The sequence below is a fragment of the Anopheles maculipalpis genome, chromosome X (genome assembly GCF_943734695.1).
Source record: "Anopheles maculipalpis chromosome X, idAnoMacuDA_375_x, whole genome shotgun sequence".
Taxonomy (NCBI): Eukaryota; Metazoa; Arthropoda; class Insecta; order Diptera; family Culicidae; genus Anopheles; species Anopheles maculipalpis.
The window spans coordinates 11,767,376-11,785,672 of NC_064870.1; the positions used below are offsets into that span (position 1 = coordinate 11,767,376).

The 18,297-nt window shown below is 45.8% G+C and overlaps 3 protein-coding genes across 3 annotated transcripts in view; 2 read left to right on the top strand and 1 right to left on the bottom strand.

Annotated features, from left to right (window-relative positions):
- Positions 1-1,099, top strand: part of LOC126560854 (muscle-specific protein 20-like) — a 28,634-nt gene extending 27,535 nt beyond the window's left edge. The window contains exons 3-4 of the mRNA XM_050216806.1: positions 706-826; positions 908-1,099. Of these exons, the coding sequence (XP_050072763.1) occupies positions 706-826; positions 908-1,099 (313 nt within the window). The remainder of the gene's footprint in view (positions 1-705; positions 827-907) is intronic.
- Positions 1-18,297, top strand: part of LOC126559830 (DNA damage-regulated autophagy modulator protein 1) — a 399,963-nt gene that overhangs the window by 20,796 nt on the left and 360,870 nt on the right. The window lies entirely within an intron of this gene.
- The window catches only part of LOC126564858 (mitogen-activated protein kinase kinase kinase 15), a 153,791-nt gene continuing 138,913 nt past the window's right edge, over positions 3,420-18,297 (bottom strand). The window contains exons 2-8 of the mRNA XM_050222017.1: positions 13,146-13,163; positions 7,403-10,124; positions 7,141-7,326; positions 5,484-5,627; positions 5,176-5,281; positions 3,795-5,101; positions 3,420-3,585 (exon numbers count right to left, since the gene is read on the bottom strand). Coding sequence (XP_050077974.1) covers positions 3,420-3,585; positions 3,795-5,101; positions 5,176-5,281; positions 5,484-5,627; positions 7,141-7,326; positions 7,403-10,124; positions 13,146-13,158 — 4,644 coding nt within the window. The 5' untranslated portion in view covers positions 13,159-13,163. The remainder of the gene's footprint in view (positions 3,586-3,794; positions 5,102-5,175; positions 5,282-5,483; positions 5,628-7,140; positions 7,327-7,402; positions 10,125-13,145; positions 13,164-18,297) is intronic.

The window sequence follows — 18,297 nt, forward strand, 5'->3', positions numbered from 1 at the left end:
TTTCTAAATTGTTTAACTTAAAAGTAATTACTTTTGAATTGTTGCTATTTATTAATTTATATTTCTTGTAAATAAAAATAAAATCAACCGTGTAATGCCGGGATGAGGCAAAGAACAAGGAGGAAATGCCTTATAATTTTGTTTATGTAATTTAATCATCACAAACGGTATTGACAATAAGGCATTGTACCGTCATGATTGATTATATTTAAATTTTTTTAATTTAAAATCGCGATAGATAATTAATTGTAAATAAAATTGAAAAAAATTAATAGATTTCATATTTTAAAACAAACAAAAACCAAATTTAAAAAATAAACCACATCATGACGTTGCAAAATGCTCTTTTCTTTGTCGCTTGTATTTTGCACTCAACCTACAGCAGCAAAAGCCGAAACGTTTTTGGTTGCTTACGACGTGCTATTTTATTTGCCGTCCTCCATATTGTATTTGCATTGGTCGTCGATGCTGTGGTTGTAACTGTTGTGCTATCTGCTATTGATGATGCGTTACGAGATGCAGCTGTTTGGAGCGATTGCTGCGCTCCTGTTTCTTTACTTATCGATTGCTCTCACAGATTGGCGAGTGCCGAATGGCTCACGTCAACAATGAGCCATGCTCACAATTTCCCATGTTTCCGTTTACTAAACAAACAAAAAACTTTCCCTTCCCCATTCTTGTCTTTCTCCCGCTCCTGTTGGTCAGGTTCCAGAAGGCGTGCATCAAGTACGGTGTGGCCGATGTTGACCTCTTCCAGACGACCGATCTGTGGGATCGCAAAAACATTGCCCTCGTTACCACGACCATCTTTGCCGTTGGCCGGGCGGTAAGTATGCTCCATTTTGTTTGCATATTTCTGTTCAGCAAATTCTAGAAAAAAGTTCTCTTTGTTATATTCTTCCTACAGTGCTACAAACATCCGGAATTCCGTGGACCGTATCTTGGTCCGCGACCGGCAGAGGAGAACCGGCGCGAGTTTACCGAGGAGCAGCTGCGTGCCGGCGAGGGCCTGATTGGGCTGCAGGCCGGTTCGAACAAGGGTGCTACCCAGGCCGGCCTTAACTTTGGCGCCACCAGGAAGATTCTGCTCGGCAAGTAGCCGACCGGACGGAAGCAATTATGGCAGAGAAAGCGAAGTTACAAAAAAAAGAAACAAGAAAAAATCAACATCTTTCTAACTCTTCTGGACGCTTACTAATATCTGCTCTAGATTAACCTTTTTTCCCATTTGGCAAGCTAAATTAAGTAATAATTATGAATTACGCAGGCTATATTCATACAGGCAGCAAAGCGACTACTTCTCGGTGTTGTCCTCAGAAGCGGGGGGAAAAAACACGCACACTTAAATTATTATCTTATTTATTAAATATCAACCACTGACGAAAATGCTTCCAATTTTAGACATTAAAAAAAAATCCTCAAGTCTTGGAAAAAACGGGAAAAAGTGAGCTCGATAGAGATAAAAAGCACAAACTATTTCATTAAAAAATCACACCAACACTAACCTTGCGCTAAAGATGTAGCATTTTTTCAGATATTTCCATCTTTTTTATATTTATTTATTTACCATTCGATTGATCGATTGTTAAACGACGAAAAGTATTATTCGGGGTAAGCATCCCTTCATTTTTTCCCCCTACAACCTAACTTATTTTTTACACGTTATCGCCTTCCACGGAGGCTTCTGCTCCACTGTGTCTAATTCGGGTCGGTTTATAATTTTGTTTGTTTCTGACAAAAATAAAGTACAATATTTGCCTTTCTACACGCTCGTACGCTTTTGTTTTATTTGCTGCGTTACAATATCACTACGACTTGGAGGAAGCGAAAATGGCTGATGCTGATGGGAGGTTCGCAATCTTTCGTAACCGGCGTGTGCCATATGGCACATTTCTATTTGGCGGGGAAATTGTGGAGCAATCAGTCATAAGTTGAAAGAAAATTCCAAGAAAATGGTCCACTAACTACAATTTGAGGTCCTTTTTTTCTGTCGTCCGCAAACCAATTTTCCTATGTTCCCATGTATAGAAACTTTTGGGGCCTGACTTGATGAGAGGAAATACGATTTACGTTACGGATTAGTACATAAATGTTTAGTGTAGTCGTCAAGCGTTCGGCAATCCTTAAATACATATCGCAGAAATTTGGGTGGTTGAAAGGCCTTTGATTTCCATAGTTTCAGGAATGAGAACTCTTTCTAATGAACTTGCCGCAATTTCCTATTTTGTTATGACATTTTGCAGCTCAGTCGAGCTTTTGAAGTACCTTCTTCTTGGCTTAACCGACCTACTCAGTCACACCGGCGAATCGAATCGCTTCCTGGGCTTACTTTACCCCAAATCACTCCTCACTACGGGGGCGGATGAGGTCTTAATGACCCAAAGTCTTTATAATACAATGTATAAATAAAACTACGGGGTTTTGTTTTGAAGATCGGTCCCGGATGGGATTTGAATACCCTAGCCCTGTCGCATGAAGATCGACGCCGTTGGCGCACCACCACCGAACCTACCCCAGTCTTTGAAGTTAATCTCAACAACTTCTACACACTTCTTGGCAAAACGATTCTCAATTTAGGCACAAGATTATAAGCAATCTCTTCCTAGTTCTACGAAATCTGGAGCTGGTTAGCAAAACTTTCAGTAGCAAAGAGCTTATACAAATTGCGAATTTTGTCGTATTATATAGGATGAGTTCTATTTAAGCCTCTGCTTACAGTATCAAGCTTCTCCTTACAGGTATTTAAATATGGCAACTGTTGAGTGGAACCAACCATATTCGTGACTGTGTTCTACCTCGAATGGCGAAATGAAATGAATAAACGAGACAAGCATCAGTATCTGTCACTTGGCGTTTATTTTACCCAAATGTTATGATACAAATATAGCACAAGATTTTTGCTTTTTCTTTTGTGTTACCTCTCTCACGATGAATCGATTTTTGTGCGTAGATGTTTGGCATACAAACGTACCAAAAAAAAAACTGCAATTCGTCGAAGATATATATAATGCGCAAATACTCGTGTAAAATACTAACCAAGCTGCCCTTCAATCACTAATGCCTATAGCTATTGTCATTATGCGTGTTTGCTTGTATTGCTTTAAACTATGATTTCTGGTTTTTTTGCCCAGAACGTTTTTAACATGCGCTTCAGTGACTTGGTCGCCATTGTGATGATATTTTGTTTTTAGCTGCCATTTTGCAAACTCTCTCTCTCTCTCTCTTTCTTTCTCTCTCTCTCTCTCTCTCTCTCTCTCTCTCTCTTCTCTCGCTACTTTTTTGTATTGTGCTTGAGCAACATATAATCGCATCACAGGTTGCATTTTAAATATTTGTAGTGTTCTCTCTCTCTCTCTCGTTAGTTCGACAAAATTCACTTCAAGGACACTTGTGATATATGGCGGCGGCGTAATCGAATCTTATCGCGTATTGAAGCCAACCGTGTGTTCGTCATTTACGCAATTGTTGTGATGCCAATGTCCAACGCCATCCGTATCGTCGTCCGTGTGCGCTGTTCGCTTGGTTGATGAATGCAGCCGGCGATGCTTCTTCAGAGCGTTCCAAATGCGGAGTTCTTCGCCAATCCTGCGAATATAAAGACAAGTAAAGATGTTAAGACGGTATGTTCCGTTAGACATCACGCCAAATATTTCCAGCGTCCTTAAGATGAGCGACTTTTGTGAGGGAACTAATGGCGGACTGTGGATCCCTTGGAGACCCTAAACCGACTAAAGGCCCTACAGTTGCGTTTTGAAGTTATCGAAATACTATCAATCCCACACACCCACACTTACTTCAAACCCATTCTGCGCAGATCGTTGCGTTCCAGTTCGTACAGGAAGTCATCGTACAGGAACCCTTCGCGCAAAATCCGTTGCTGGCTTTCAATCCGCTTAATCCCCTGCGCCTGTAACCATTCCGCTAACCTCCGATCGCCAACCGTCCCATCATCCTCCTCCTCCTCCTGCTCCCCCTGTTTTACATCCTCCGCCTCACACTCTTCCGGCAAGTGTTGTACGTGGTTTAGCATAGTTGGCGCCCGATTCCGGTGGTGGGCCGAACGCCTTCTCGTACCTTCCTCCCCATCGCCGAGATCCGGTGTGCTGTATTCGTGCAGGCAGCGCTCCATCAGCGCGACAAGCTGGTCGGTGAGACACCGGGCAAACGCACCACTCTCCAGCACCGCCTGGAACGCGCGCTGGTACGATTGTTGAGATTCCAGCAGGTACTCCTTCAGTCTTATATTTTCCGCCTTCAGTGCCTCCACCTGTTCGCAGATCGTTTTCCAGCGCGTCTTCTTCTGCACCGGTGTGCCACTGTCCGCACCGTGACATCTGGCCCGGGGTTTGTTGGACCGTGCGGTACTGCTAATCGTACCGTGGCCGGATGTAGCTGTCAGATGTTCCTCCAGCTCGTCGATCGTATCGTCGTCCGGTTCCGGTAGATCGTACACATCGTACTCACAGTCGTACCCGGAGGATCCCATCATACCGTCCCGCTCGTCCCGTCCCTGGTGAATCGGCGGACGACCATTCACCAGCACTGTCGTGCGTGCTGCTGGTACGGTGATGCCATTGCTCTCCTCGTCATACTCATCGTCGTTCGGTGCATTACCGGCCAGATTGGCGCCCAGCTTCGGCGACAGGATCGAGATGCTGGCGTGCACTGCAGCGTTGACTAGATTGTCCAGCGCAAATATCCAGTGTGGCTTGATGTTGTGCGAGCGGAGTACCTCGTTGACGGTGTTCTGAAATGCGTACAGTGCGAGATGCAGATGCAGGATGGCGGTATCGTTAAAGTTCGGCTGTTCCTTGAGGGCGGCGATCGCCTGCTCCAGCGTGTCGGTACGCTGCTCGGCGATGTACTTCCGGAGCCCGTTCAGCAACATTTCCAGATGGTTCTGGGTAATGGCTAGCTCCTGATTGCCGCCCGGCTCGATCTTGGTTAGCCACTTTTCACAGATCTTTGTAGCGTCGTGCCAGAGCACCCGGTCGAGCGTTTGGCGTCGCTGTGAGTCTTTCTTGAGCATGTAGAACCCATCGCTTTCGTTCGCTTCACTTGCAAGAGGCAGTTTGCTTGCCGTGGCCGTCGCTATGTCGATCTACGAGCGAGAGAGATAGAATGAAAGAAAAAACTATTATGAATGTCATAAATCCTGGCATCTGGATAACGTACCTCCGGTGAAAGTAAGCCACCGGATGAACTGCGCCGATTCAGCTGAAACACTGTCGACGTATGCTCGCCTTGGTCCAATTCTAGCGAGGGTGTTTCCGCTATATTCCTGTGGGAAGATGGAACAATTGCAGAAATGATCAATGTTGACACAAACGCCAAGGCAGGGTTTTCGCGTGAAGAAAACAAAAAAAAACAAAAATTGCGTGCAGCTGTAGCAGAGGACCGATAGCAAACTCACGCCTAGGGGGGCGTCGTTCGTTTCGTTTTGCGAGGGTTTTCACCAGTGTTTGGTTCTATCGCCTACTTACCCGATGCTGTTTACAGTGTTGGGAGCCTTGGGCATCTTTATCGGTGTTAGCTGGAACGAATTTTTGCCTTTCCGCTCCGTCACTGACCGACTAGCGGCCGCATGACTGCCGAGCGTAGTGCTCATTGGCGAAATCGATGAGGGTCTGCCAAGTTTGGCGAGTCGGCCATTTCGTACGTTTGTGGTAAAAGTGAATGGTTATACCCGTACCCCCATTGGGAGATTTGGGTGCAAGCGACAGAAAGGCAAATAATATTGTAAACCCACAACACACACACACGCACAAACGCACACAAACATATTTAACGAATAAGAATATTATGTGTTTCACACAAAGAAAACAAAAATCATGATAACAATGTAAAAATGACCGATTATGGTTGTTTTTTTTTGTTTGTACAATAAAACATAAAGAACACGGAAACACAAAACCAAACATAATCACGTACGTAAGTAACGCAGGGAACACATTTGATAGTAGAGTAAAAAAACGACGGAAAACGGAGTGTGTGTTTGAGTAACCGCATAAAATGAAAGAAAGAAAAAAAAGAGAGAAAGAAAAAAAAACAAGAAAGCAACGATTATTATCAAATGAATGCACAGTCAAGCTGGAATAAGTGTTAAAGTGCAATGGTGTTCATGAGATTAGGTAAGAAAGCAGAGAGACATGTAGAAATGACGTTGGATTCGATCGTTCCTGGAATCTTTCGTTACCGGTTTTTGTTTATCCAGGTAGGTCACTGCTTATACCGTGTTTTCCAAAACATCACTAATATAAGCTTGTTCAAACAACCCACGGGTCGAGATAAGAAATTTAAGTCGTAGGTTGATTCGATTAAGTTGTGCCTTTTTGTAATTATTTGCGCTCAAAATGTACAATGAAAACCATCAACAGTGTTGCTTATTGAATGGTTTTGGTGTTCTGGCGTTTTTTTTTGTATGCCATCTGACTAGACTCGATGTGCGCAGTGCCGCTTTTAACACATCATTGTATCACACATCAAAAGATGTAACACTTGATTAACTTAATGTCTTATAAATATAGAAAACCCTGCATTTTGAGATAAATCTAACCAAATATACTATATATTATGTTCTTAAATTGATTGGTAAGAATTATTAGAAAAATATTTTAATTCTACTAAATGGCGGTTAAGAAATTATAAATATTGCCACATTAAAATAAAAAAAAATACTTTCGAGAAACAATTATTTGATATATGCGCATTTCTCCGGCCCTTATTATCCGCGTGTGTCGGGAAGTGACTGTATACAGATATAAAATTAATGTAATATAGCAAAAACACTAAAACAAGTGCCGAATTTTATTTTAAAATGCTTAATCAGTGCATTTATAGACTACTGCATTTGCGGAAATAACTAATTTTGAATGTTTGCAACTAAACGGCAACGGTCGTTTTCGAATCCTGGAACAATGAAATCCAACCATAGCTTGAAATATAAAAGAAATTTTTTTAAAAACAAAATCGAGCTTTACCATATGATAAACTAAAACAAAAAAACACAACAATAAAAACGGCAGGTACGAAAGGTGAGGAAACGAAGGGAGCCAACGTTTAGGTCGAACGAAACCCCTGCTTTAAGGCATGCACCACCATATTTGCCTGATCGGGGCAGGCCCGCGCGCGTGCACTTACTCTGTTTCCGAGCTGAAGGTGGGTGTGTTGCAGCTGGCCGAACTTTGCTGGGACGTGAGCGTTTTGCCGTTGTGCCTATCGACAGGCATGCTGACGCTGCGGGAATATTCACAACCGGCGGCAGGATGCGGCAAACCACTGATCGTGCTGCTGCTGCTAAACGATGGGCGCATCTTTTTGTGTTTTCTGTGCGAAAGAAAGCGAGCAAAATGTAATCATTGGTAACAGAAAAAAAAAAACACGGGAAAAAGAGAGTACATACTCGCATATGAAAGGATCCTCCAGCAGCTCTGCTGCCGTTGCACGCGTATCGACGTTCACCTCGAAGCATCGGAGAATGAAATTTTTCGCCACCGTTGAGAGTTCCTCCGGTATCTGGGGATGTGTCTTGTAGAAGCCCACCTTAAACATGGCCGCCTGTGGGCTGCCGAGCTCGACGAACGGTGGTTTCCCGGTCGCCATCTCGACCACGGTACATCCGAACGACCAAATGTCGGCGGCCGGACCGTACCCACGCACACCCTGATCGATCACCTCCGGTGCCATGTACTGTAGCGTGCCGGTGAAGGTTTCCGTCGCCGGGTTGATACCCGCCAACCGTTTCGAGGTGCCGAAATCAGATATCTTCACCACCCCGCTGTACGTGTTGACCAGCACATTGCCACCCTTAATGTCGCGGTGCACAATCTTCTGGTCGTGCAGGTACTTGAGACCCTCGAGGATCTGGCGCGAGTAAAATGCGATCGTTGCCTCGTTGTCCTTGAGCGGACCCCATTTGGAGCTGAGCAGCGCCGACAACGAACCACCCGGTACCTGCTCCATGAAGATCTTGAAGTACTGGTTCTCCGACTTCGAACCCCAGTACTGAACGATGTTCCGGTGGCGCAGCTGCGAATGCAGCTTGATCTCCTCGTGCAGTGGCTGTACGTCGTGCGTGTTCCGCTCGTACACCTCCTTTACCGCGATCTTCACCTGTGTGGTAAGATCGCGGGCCGCATACACCGCCCCATACGTACCCTTGCCGAGCAGTATGCGCTGCCCTTCATCGTCCAGCTCGTACTCATACTTCAGTTCGTCCGCCGACGTTTCCGCCGACGACAGATCGATAAAGCCCGAACCCTGGTCTGCCGTCATCTGCAGGATCAAATCGTAGAACGTCTGCCGGCACTGCACTGAAGGGAAAAATATCTGAAAGTCGTCGGAATTGTGATGTACGTACAGGTACGCGCACCGTTCGTCCCGCTTGTACAGGCTGACCGATTTGATTTGGCTCGCGAGAAAGTTAAAGTCGTGCAGCTTGAGGCAGCTACCCTTCGCGTGCTGCTGACATATGTTGGTAATGTCGATCGATTTCTGCTCCGCATCCATGTGTATCGCAACGTAGCTCGGCATGTAGATCTTTTGCGGCTCGAGTATCAGTATCGGGAAGCGCACATTGCCGGACGGTTCTTTGCGTGTCGCTTCGAGGAAAAATTCCATCCAAAACTGAAAGATCTGCTGTTCGATGCTCAACGCCGTTGCATCCTCGGTGCGTTTGCGGGCCTGATCGATCAGCTTAATGTTGCCGATCGTGGACTTTAGGTACCATTTCGGTGGCCGCAGCTTAAACATACACTCAGCCGCCTGGATCGCTTTCGCGTAGTTTTCCGCCAGTACGGAAATTTCGAAAAACGTCGCCACGTTCCAGTAATCCTTAATCTGCGACAGCGAACCCTTCTTGCCGATCAGATTGTTTAGCTTCATGCAGATGTGCTGCAGCTCGTTGTCGCTGAAATCCTTCCCGTCGATGACGAGCAGCGTCGCGAGATTGATGCCCGCGAACTCGTTCGGCTGCACCTCGAACGACTTCCGGTACCAGATGATGGCGTTCTTCAGGCTTTCCTTGTCCGTGTGGTTCGACTCGACAAAGATGTCCTTGTAGATGCGCCCGTACAGGCACAGCATGTCCGGGAAGTGGTTTTCCTTCTTTTCGAGCGCTTTCGTGCAGGTGCGCAATGCCCGCTCCCGGTCACCTTCGTGGTTGCGCCGGTTCAGCGCAAACGCGTACAGATAGTGCATATGGCCGGTGTTGATGTAGTTCTGCTTGTTCGGTATCGTTTGCAGATCGTCCACCAGCTGTACCATCGCGTCGTAGTCCTGCACGTCGCGCAACGACAGCATGTACGTCTGGACGATCTCCTTCGACAGCACGTTCGGATCGTCCAGCCGTTTGCGCATGTTGCGCAACATGCGCTGCAACTCCTCCACGTTGCCCGCATGCTGATCGCGCAGGCTGCGCAAATCGGCCAGAAACTTTTCACGCAGATGTGCCTTCGACTGGATCTCCACATCCTGAAACAGGCGGCGCAGGGCCGCAACCAGCGTTGTCAGGTGCGGTTGCTGTATTAACTGCTGCTGCGGCTGCTGTTGCTGAACCAACGCTTGCTGTAATTGAGATTGTGCCACCTGATCATCCGCAGTCGCCTTCAGTGGGCTGGTGATGATGACGTTACCGTTGTCTTGCAATCGGTACGAGATAAACTGATAGTTGCCGCAGGAGATCTTCATGCGCAGCGTTGCCTCGTGCTGCGTGTCGTTGTAGATGACGATGTTTTCGTTCATCTCGAAGTGTTCGCGCACACCGAGATGGTAGCAGAGCGTGCTCCGTTGCGTTTGGACGCTGAGATCCACCACGACCACGTCCGCATTGTAGAAGTTTTCGAGCGTGTTCCGGTCACCGTAGTCGAGGACTTCGAACTGCAGCAGCTGCAGATTTGCACCGACTTGGGCGCAGGCCTGCCGTACCTCCTCCAGGGCAGCCTTCCGGTGGTTTAGGTTCGCGCTCTTCTCGCAGTCGATCACCACCGCAATGTCCATGCGGGGCCGGCCATGACCACCGGCATGGGAACTCGCACCGGAGTTCAGGATTGCGGTGTTGCCGGATATGTCGCTAAGGTTGGACATGCTACCGCTGCGCCTAACGCTCGATACTGCTGCATGAATTTCTGAAACGAAAAACGGTGTACAGTGTTCGTATTAATAAGTGGTCGGCAGCTAGCCAGCAACGCACCTCTTTGGAACGTTCCCAATCGCGCTTTGGAAACAAACACTGTATGTGTGTGTAGAAAGGTAAATAAAAATATTTATTTTGCACATAGCGTAGCTAATTTTCTAACTACATCTTGATAATTAAAGCTCTTACCAACCCGCGTAGACTTGGGTGGAATATTTCACTGAAAAAAAAATGAACTGTGCTTGACAAACTGCTTGATACGCTCGGGAACTACTGCTACCGACAGTAAGCAATGAGGAGATGTGAATCTGCGAGGGTTTTTTTTTTTGTATCACACTCTCATATCTGTTAGGTGAGGACTCTGTTAGAGCATGTTCTGGTGACACTCAAACACAATTCTGCGAAATACAGCATTGCCCAAGCGGAAGGGTTGTATGACACGATACTAAGTGTAATTTACAATTATGACCATCTAATAAGCGCACTGGTTCGACACACACACACACATCATAACCCCGGATACACACACACACAAGTGTAGTTCGACCTGCAGGATGAGACTGTCTCAAGGTGATGCGTGGGAGCAAGGAAGTAGATAAGGCACAGAGTAGACGACTGACCACTAGGCGTAAAGGTGGTCTTCCCTTTATCTTCGCCCTCACCAGTTCTACACAAATACACACAACTGCACCACTATGTACCAAAGTGGCTGCGACCATTCCGCAGGAAACCTGCAAACAGTGTGCGGTAAAGACATTGCAGGGTTTTCCCAAATCGTCTATGTGTGAAGAGAGGCTGCAGATCTTCGAACCGAGGCATACACATTTTTAGCATTAAATCGATCAATAAAATTGAACTGAGATGTGACCATAAACAAATTTACTGAAATTATTATACACCATAAGATGAGAGAGCTAAACTTGCAACAAAGGATTATCCTAGCAAACATATTTATCACTTGAAAATTGTGACACGTAGGGATTTTTTCAGGCACATCTCCATCGTTAGCGAATCTAACAATATAGAACTATACTAAGACCTATGAAGATGTAAGCTTTTTTTCACTCTGACTGTTACAATCATCTGGCCACGAGTGATTTCAATATCAAACTTTCAGGTTCTAATGAGTGTTGTGAAGTTTTCTCGCTTAGAAATCACCTTTTGAGAACCTGGCGCATACGCAAGCTCTGAAAAATCTGAGAGAAATCTGAAATTACAAAGTCGAGATTTTTTTTAATTTCTACATCGATTTCAACAGTTTGAAATTGCCCGTGGATCTTTACATACACTTTGAGCTATGTTAATGAGTGTGAGGTTTATTCACGCTTGGTTTGTGGTTGTTTTGCATGTCACATTTCGTTCCAAAACAGGGGGAATGAGTTCTCAAAGACGCAAAGTCTCTATAAAAAAAATAATGTTAAAAATCTTTCCAATTATTTGGGGCACACGACACATTGTGATTAAATCTAAAAACCCTGCCAAAAAATGAGCGCTTGCGCAAGACACGCACCACGCTTACTAGTATGCGCCTGCTGTTTGTGCAGCCTGTGCTGCGGCCAACCTAACAGCCCATCAGTGCAATCGACCCACTGACCAACACACCACTAACATTGCCGTCTTTCCTCTTCCTGTGCGTCCCTTCAAGCGTCAGATCACTTGTTTCGCTACATACCGATAAGCAAGGTGCTTCAGCGCATAGGGACACGGACGATAGGGTGCGACGCGCGTGTGCGGATTGTGTTTTAGCATACGCACGCTAGACGCCAGCAACCTTGTCCGAGGTTAAGGCTCGAGGATAGGTCACGCTAATTGTAGCTTATTGCTTCCAATATCGTTTCAGGCGCAAGGTTTTTAAGGGCCGCTTTGATGACCGCTGTGAAGTTTCCACCAGGGAAAACATTTCTTGATCGAGAAGTAGAACCGTCCACGAGCAGACTGTGGACGCAAGGCACTTCTGGCAAACGCGCGGTTGGGTGTGCTACCGCTCGTTATCATCAAATTTTGCACAGAGTCAGATAATCAAAGCAAAACGGGCGTCTTATCAAAGAGAGGAAAACATCTTCTTTTTTTTTTGTTCTTCTCTCTGCAGTTCTGCAAGCGAACCGAAAAACACACAATGAAAGTAATTAGCATTTGATAACTGGAACCGGCAAGTTTTGTAATAGAAGGGTAATAATTGCGACACCTTGTCAGTTCTTTTTCTTTTTTTTCATTTGTCACTCCGCGTATCTGCGCAGTTGGGCAGTACACCAAACGGCTGAGCTTAATTTCATCTAATTGTAGACAGCACCTTACAGGTGAAGGCTGCTACCGGTATATAATGGCTTCTAATGGATGGTAGCGATGCGATTAAAGCTGTCCTTCGATAGGTTCCGACAATCTAGGTGAAGTTTCCTGGACAGCAACATCTTGCTAAGCGAATTTTAAGTACTCTTGTGACAAAATTGTCACACCCTAACCCCGATCTCTAGGACACCAAGGCAATAGGATTATAAGGACCTGATTTGAACTGTTGTAGGCTGCAGTAAAATAAAAGGCCACAGTAGCTACATAGCAGCCTTCCTTGTTGACCAAATCTGCCAACTGAGGCACTAGCAAGGCAAATTTGTATTGAGAAATCCCTTAGTAGTGATAATTAAGGCATTTTTGCCAATAGGGTTGCTTAATGTTCTGAATCGCTAATTTTTATCAAGCTTTATTCTTACAATATGGCGCAAGACGTCATACTTAAAATAAGTAAATAAAATATCCACTATACATGCTCCCATCTTAGGTCCTCTCAGAGAAGTCCTGAGAAGTCCCAAGAGACTTTATGGGAATCCATAATGCTGAACAGAATTATCCAACAATTGAGGCCTTGATTCGGTGAAGGTGGTGCAGTCGAACAATACAAAACACACACTATAAAGAATTGGTCCAGTATTACTGCACCACTGAGGTTAGTTTAAGACCTTTTGAATAGAAGGCGGAAATTTGGAGTTTTGATTGCTATCAAACTATCATCAAGACTCACCTGTTTCTTCCATACTGCCTGGGGTGTCGTTGAGAGCGTCGTCGTCTTGGTCGATTGAGCTTAGCTTATCTACAGGAACCAGTAGTGTACGATTACCGGAGGAGTTTCTAGCGTTGGTTGTTTTGTTTTTTTTCTTTTCCTCCCCAGTGCAGGGAAGTGATAGAGAGGGAGAGAGAGATAGTGAAAGTATTGGACAGCCCTTCCCCTCCCCCTCCCCAACCGATGGACGAGTACACTAGATGGCACAATCACGATCAGCCGCGAAGACAGTGCTGCGAATATCGCTTCCGTTCCGATGCCATCCTGACGGTTGGGTTGCTCGGTTCGGCAACCGACAGGCACCAGACGCCCGGGGAAGCGTGCGACTGTCCCACACTATCAGTCTAGTTGATTGGGAAACGAAAGCTGCTGCCGAGAAGTTGTTTTGATAGCAGACGAGAGCACCGTTGGCTCGTTGAGTGGTTGAAGCTTCTTTTTTTTTTTTGAGGTTGAAGAGCAGCAAAAACTCACGCTCAGAACCGGGCACACGCACGGCAGCGAGATTAGCGCGTTGCTCGCGCACCAACTACTACAGCCGGTACGAGGACCACGAAATTAACTGCACGGTGAACCGTCGACGGATCGTGGGTGCACGCGCGTACGTCTATCTGGGTGTGCGTTCGTTGATTTTGTACCCAGTGGTCCATCCTGTGGAAGAACGAGACGAAGTAGTAAGAAATGAGGGGATGAGGGGGGGGGGGGGGGAGAAGAGAAAAGAGAGAAAAAAGCAATCGAAACATTTTATTAGCCTCAAGGGATAGTGAGGGAGCTCTGATTACGGTGCGCAGCATACGCAGCATCATCGAACGTTGCTTTGCCGTACGCATGTAGGAACACGTTGGCACATGCGCATTAATTACACTGCTAGATGTATGCGTGTTTAGCACGCGCGCGTGAGTGTGTGTGTGTGTGTGTGTGTGTATGTGGGAGTGCTCTAACGTCCATATCCGTCCGGATACTTTGTGTACGGACACTTCACCCACTGCCAGAATCCCAGTGGTGCAAGGAACGCCGATGGTGGGGTTGGTTTCCTTTTGCTTGTGGAGGAAGGGATGGTGAGAGGAGGAGAGGAGGGGAAAGTGGAGGGGGTCGAGTAGCTAAGCCGGAAACCAAAATAACCCAACTTGTGTATACTAGTTACAGTAGACACAGAGCACGAGAGCGAGTCAGCAATAGTGAGGACATACAGGACAGAGAAAGAGCAAAACCAAATTGATGCTGGGGTCCGAAGCGCGTGACAAACTCGTGGAAATGGGAGAAACACGGTTCAGACGAAGCGGGGCGCGATTTTACAAATTTTGGCGTTTGTCAGAATGCATTGGTTCCTCCCCTCGCTTCGTATACACGTATCGGGGGTTTGTTTAGCTTTAGAACGCAACAGCCAACCAAATTCTAACCCAGCAGCACATTAATCGAGAGCGAAAACACGTAACGAATCGGTCCAAAACATACTTGTTGCTGCTCGTTGCCTTCGCAACACCCCCACATCTGTGGCGTGTGGGTGTGCTGTCCCCAAACAAGGGCACAATACACGGTCCAACAGCCAGAGCAGCGCTGCTGCTCGCACAAACTGTCCGAAACTGGCGTCACATTGTCGCGCTCGTGCGTCCAAGTATCTGGACGCAATATGAAACGATTTGTTACGGTCACGAACCCAATACTGCTCGCACGTTGTGGGTACGCATGATCGGGGTCCCACACCCAACAGCAACAGCGAGTTTCCCATCCGTTCCAGTGTTTCGTTTGTCGATAAACAATCCTTGCATGGAAAGTTGAAAAAGCCGGAGCGGTGGCGTCTGGACCGGGGATGAAATTCTGACTGTTCAACGAAATTCAAAGAGCATATGTTTTTTGGTCAGTCTGAAAACGCAACTTTTAATATTTTCTTCTTGGCCTGTTCAGGGTTATAGCTTGGGCGCCAATTCGTACCCACGAATCAATCCAGGCTCCAGGGCTTCTCTACGCCTTGTGACGAACGCGTCTTTAGGTGGGGGCGTGAGTCCGGCATCCGCATCACGAGTTCTGAACTATCGTATCCTTACAGGTTTGACTACCCTCAGATAGAGGGATTTGGAGATATCTCTCCAAATATTTGAGCATGGGTAGATAGAGCGGAGAAGGATAACTTCCACTTATTCTCCATGTTAGAGGCGACTGGATGTCCCTTCTGATTGGGGCCAGTGAGAAGAAGCATTGCAATCCACCCTTATTACCATTGGTCATAAGGAAAACTTCAAAAATACTCTTCTTCAATCACTTTAGCTAATCAAACGTTCACGTAGAAGTGGCCTACCGATGCCGGTTGCTCTTAAGAAGTTTTAATTCGAAGAAGCCGGCAATGGAAAACATCAAATCTTCTCGAAGTTATAGTGCCAAAGAAGATCAAGAATTTGGATCGATAATGAACAACACCGTCCTTATCACACTTTGTTAGCTCGTAGCGAGCTACTACTTCTTCCGGATGTTGATTGAGGCCACGCGAGGACACAGCTTCTGACCTGTTTCAAAATATTGCGAAGACTGCTGATGTCTCATCGGCTCATTATTACGAAATTTTCGTTCAGCAAAGGGCCCTCTCGCACCTCCTCTATTGCGGGGTTGATTGTAGCTCGCTACTACTGGGAGGCAATAGTTTCCGAATGGCGCGCAATTACGCGCAACAAAACATAAGCACTCACACATACTTCCTCACATACACAAGCTGATGGGATTTTTGTTTTTAGACGGGTTTTGGAAGGGTTTTGTTTTTGTCAAAATCTGCCACAACCAAACTATGCCATCCAAACGTTCCGGGCGTGGAAAAGGGTTCATCATAGAAGCATCGCGTCGGACACACAGCTTCAGATTAGGCATCTGCCAACGTGAACTTGACCAATACTTGGTGATGAAGGGCGGATGTGTACAGTTTTCGTTATGTCATCCGGATCATTCTCACGGATTGTAAGGCAGATCAGACCAACGGTAGGTGGGGGCCTACGATGAGTTGGAGGGTGAGTTCGTAATGCTTGGGAAATTTGGAGATTCTATGAACGTCCTCCCAAAAAAGAAACCAATTGTGTGGTGAGGGAGTTGGTGGTTTCATTACTTGGGTGGTGGTAATTTTGATTGTCGCATTTGTTTTGTTTGAAGCTGTGTATCGATGACGTCAAGAAGTGCGCTCAAGGTCGCGTTGGAGAATACGGAGGGATAGTTCAACGTTGCGCTCTTGCTTTTTGTTTTTGGAGGGACAGTTGGTTGGGGATGGTTTTTTTTCTTCTTCTAAATTACTTCACAAAAGAGCTTCACATGGCAACACGCACCCACATGCACGGACGAACACGCGTGCTTGCGTACCACGATGATCAGAACAGATTGATCTTGACGGCTAGGTGCTGCAACAAGAGCACACACGTACAACACTTTCATCACATCACATCGTCACCACTGTTGGTAATAAAAGGCCATTTTTGCATCCACACAACATGCACAAAACACTTACCACGATTGTACACAGACGGAGTAAACTTATAACATTGAATTACTGGAACATAACTAAACACAACACAACTTCACCGTACCACAACACCACAGAGGAAACAACATTTACTTTGGCTTCCTCTTCTTCTATTTCCTAGCGAGATTAGATCGCGCCATGGTCAGTGGTTAGCATGCGGACGGATGCGAAGGAATGTGGCTATTTTATTTTGATTTGATGTTTTAAATCGCAAATATTCTTATTTTTTCCCCGCTTATACTATCGATATTTTTTTTATCAGATATATTTAAAAACGACTTCAACGATATGCTTTAAACACACTTTAATATGTTTTAAACGCAGTTTTATTTCATGTTTCACAACAGAGGACGAAAGAGTCACGCACTGTCAACCACTGGCGCGGTAATATGCTGTGCTTGTTGTGTCTCTTTCGCTCTCTAACTTCTTATGTATGGCCGCCTCTTACCTGCACACACGCATAGAAACGAAAGGGTAGATGTTTACCCTCGTAGCAAGCGGTTTCATGTTGCAGCATACTGTCATGTCGTGCATTTAGCATACCGTGTTCGTTTCTTCACACGCATCGGAACGGTTGCAATTGCGCCAGGGATAAGCAACCAGGGCAAGCAGCAAAATATTATTTAAAAAAAAATTTGTTTAACTTTATTTATAAGCTTACATCGCCAGCTAATGCACGATCTTCTACCCAGCCATTCGATAGGTTTTCCTCATTGGAGTTTTATTTTTGTGAATTCATAGCTTATAGAAGAAAACATCGCACCACATGAACAGAAAATCCAAGATCCAGGATCCGATATATGCAACCCGGAAAAGTAAATCGATCATCGATGCGAAAGTATATAGTCAGCAGAACTGAAATTTGAGATCCGGAGCTTCAGGATCGGGGATCCTTCAAGTTCTGAGAGCAGGGATCAAGAGTTTCAGAAAGGCTCTGATTTTCGAGGTCGGTTCAAATCTAGGATCCAAGCTCCAAGGTCGGACGATTGATGGCCAGCAAATATGATGTTAGTGATACGGTGAATCCCAGGATCTCCGAGACTCAGATTCGTGGATCCTTCCCGGGATAGTCAATCGACAGTTCAACCGAAAAAATATAACCAGCAGAACTGAAACAGTGGAAAAAAAGGTTCTGAGATTCGTGATCCGTGATTCAGACGAATCAATCGGCAGTCTATTGGCCAGTAGATCTGAGGATCCAGAGCCGCTGAATCCAGAATTAAAGCTTCAAGTTCTGAGATTCAGGATAGGAGATCTTTCGGGATTTGGGATTCGGATTTGAGAAGAATCAATCGGTAGATTCTAGGTAACATTGGCCATCTAATGGGTTGCTAGACTTGCTGAGTCAGTCCTTACTATGGGGAACGGTCCGGATGAGATTTGAACCTGGGTCCTGCTTTGGGAAGATTGGTGCCGTAATCAGCCTACCAATGGGCCGCCCTAGTCGACAGATTCAGGGCCTGATTAAGATCTGATGTTCGCTATCCGGTGAAATCTGGAATACAAGCTCCAATAAAATTAAATAAAATAGCGTTCTGGTACCAGAAATCATTCAGGCTCTGAGATCTGGGATCAGGGATACGATCTGGGATCACGAAAATAAAGCACATCATCTTTATT